We start from the raw sequence: 1375 nt of genomic DNA on the forward strand, positions 1-1375 counted from the left end.
TGGCGTAATGTGGCGTAATGCGGCGCAATATGACTTAATGTGGCGTAATGAGGCGCAATGTGGTGTAGTCTGGCGTATTGTGGCGCAGTGTGGCGTAGTGTGGCGAAGTGACGCACCTTGAACTTCATGGAGGAGAGCTGGTAGAGCACGTTGCCCATGGCGTCGCGGATGACGTTCCACGTGACCTTGTTGTCGGACTGCGCGGTGGACTCGACGGCGTGCCGCGACATGTCGTAGAACGCTATCATGTTCTTGAGCATGCCCACCGTCTTGTAGAACGGACAGAAGCGGTCGTACGCCGAGTAACTGAACACAACAACATTCATCAGCTCATTACATCCCAACAAAGCTAAAAATCTGACCAGGTGACCATACTGGCTCATTGCGGGTTGATTTACTTTTTAAATTTTTTACCAGATATGTACAGGAATCCCAATATTTTCCTGTACTGTAAGTATCCAAAAATTCGGTATATCATAGGATTCGAACCTAAAACCTTAACCAAGTAATTTAATCTTAAGGCAAGTAAAAGGACGCGGCAGTACGGGGCCTGTTTTATTATAACCGGCGCCCTGTAATCACGACGTGTACCTGTTCTGCTGCAGGAAGTCATCCTTGAGCAGCTTGGCGACCTCGAGGGTGATCTTGTCGGTCTCCGCGAGCGACGCCTTGCCCACCAGCTGCACGATCTCCGTCAGGTCCTCCTCCTCCTGCAGGATCTCCTTCACCTGCACACACACACACACACATTCAAAACTCCGCCTAATAAGTGGTAAAAAGGGAAGATTTTAAATTTTGTATTTTCGTATGTATTGATATAACTCAAAAACTACTGGATCAATGTCAAAAATTCTTTCACCCTTAAAAAGCTACAATATCAAAAAGTAATATAGGCTATATTTTTTAATTGAACGTAGGCGAAGTCGCGAGCAACGGCTAATATATGATATAAGCATACCTTAGTCCTGAGCGGTACGAACTCGGGGTAGTTCTTCTCGTAGAAGTCATCCAGCGCGCGCATGTACTTGCTGCAAAGATATTTCATTTATTTAAACTATTCCCGTTTAGTTTGATTAAACTTTTTATTGCTAATGACAGAATTCAAATTCTCAAATAACTATAAAGGTTTGCTATTGGCTAAGAATTTAAGTTACCATGGCAACTTTAATTCTCTGCTGTTTTTGGCTTGTAGTTTTTATACCATTCTCGCAGATAGTTTTTTCCAATTTACTCGCTTATTAATTTTAATATCGTGAAAATATATAGCCTAAAGCGTATCGTAAATGTGGGGCTTTTTATCAAAAGGAGAGTAATTCATAAATAATCTGTGATTGCTAACATCTTAGATAACAAAGAAATGTGTTTTCGCTTTGTT

At 42.2% G+C, this 1375-nt stretch overlaps 1 protein-coding gene across 1 annotated transcript in view; it reads right to left on the reverse strand.

The window, feature by feature from the left end:
- The window catches only part of LOC106100861 (V-type proton ATPase catalytic subunit A-like), a 7139-nt gene that overhangs the window by 632 nt on the left and 5132 nt on the right, over positions 1–1375 (reverse strand). Inside the window, exons 7-9 of the mRNA XM_013279925.1 lie at positions 959–1035; positions 592–728; positions 5–306 (exon numbers count right to left, since the gene is read on the reverse strand). Coding sequence (XP_013135379.1) covers positions 5–306; positions 592–728; positions 959–1035 — 516 coding nt within the window. The remainder of the gene's footprint in view (positions 1–4; positions 307–591; positions 729–958; positions 1036–1375) is intronic.

Source organism: Papilio polytes, unplaced genomic scaffold, assembly GCF_000836215.1.
Source record: "Papilio polytes unplaced genomic scaffold, Ppol_1.0 DF824035.1, whole genome shotgun sequence".
Taxonomy (NCBI): Eukaryota; Metazoa; Arthropoda; class Insecta; order Lepidoptera; family Papilionidae; genus Papilio; species Papilio polytes.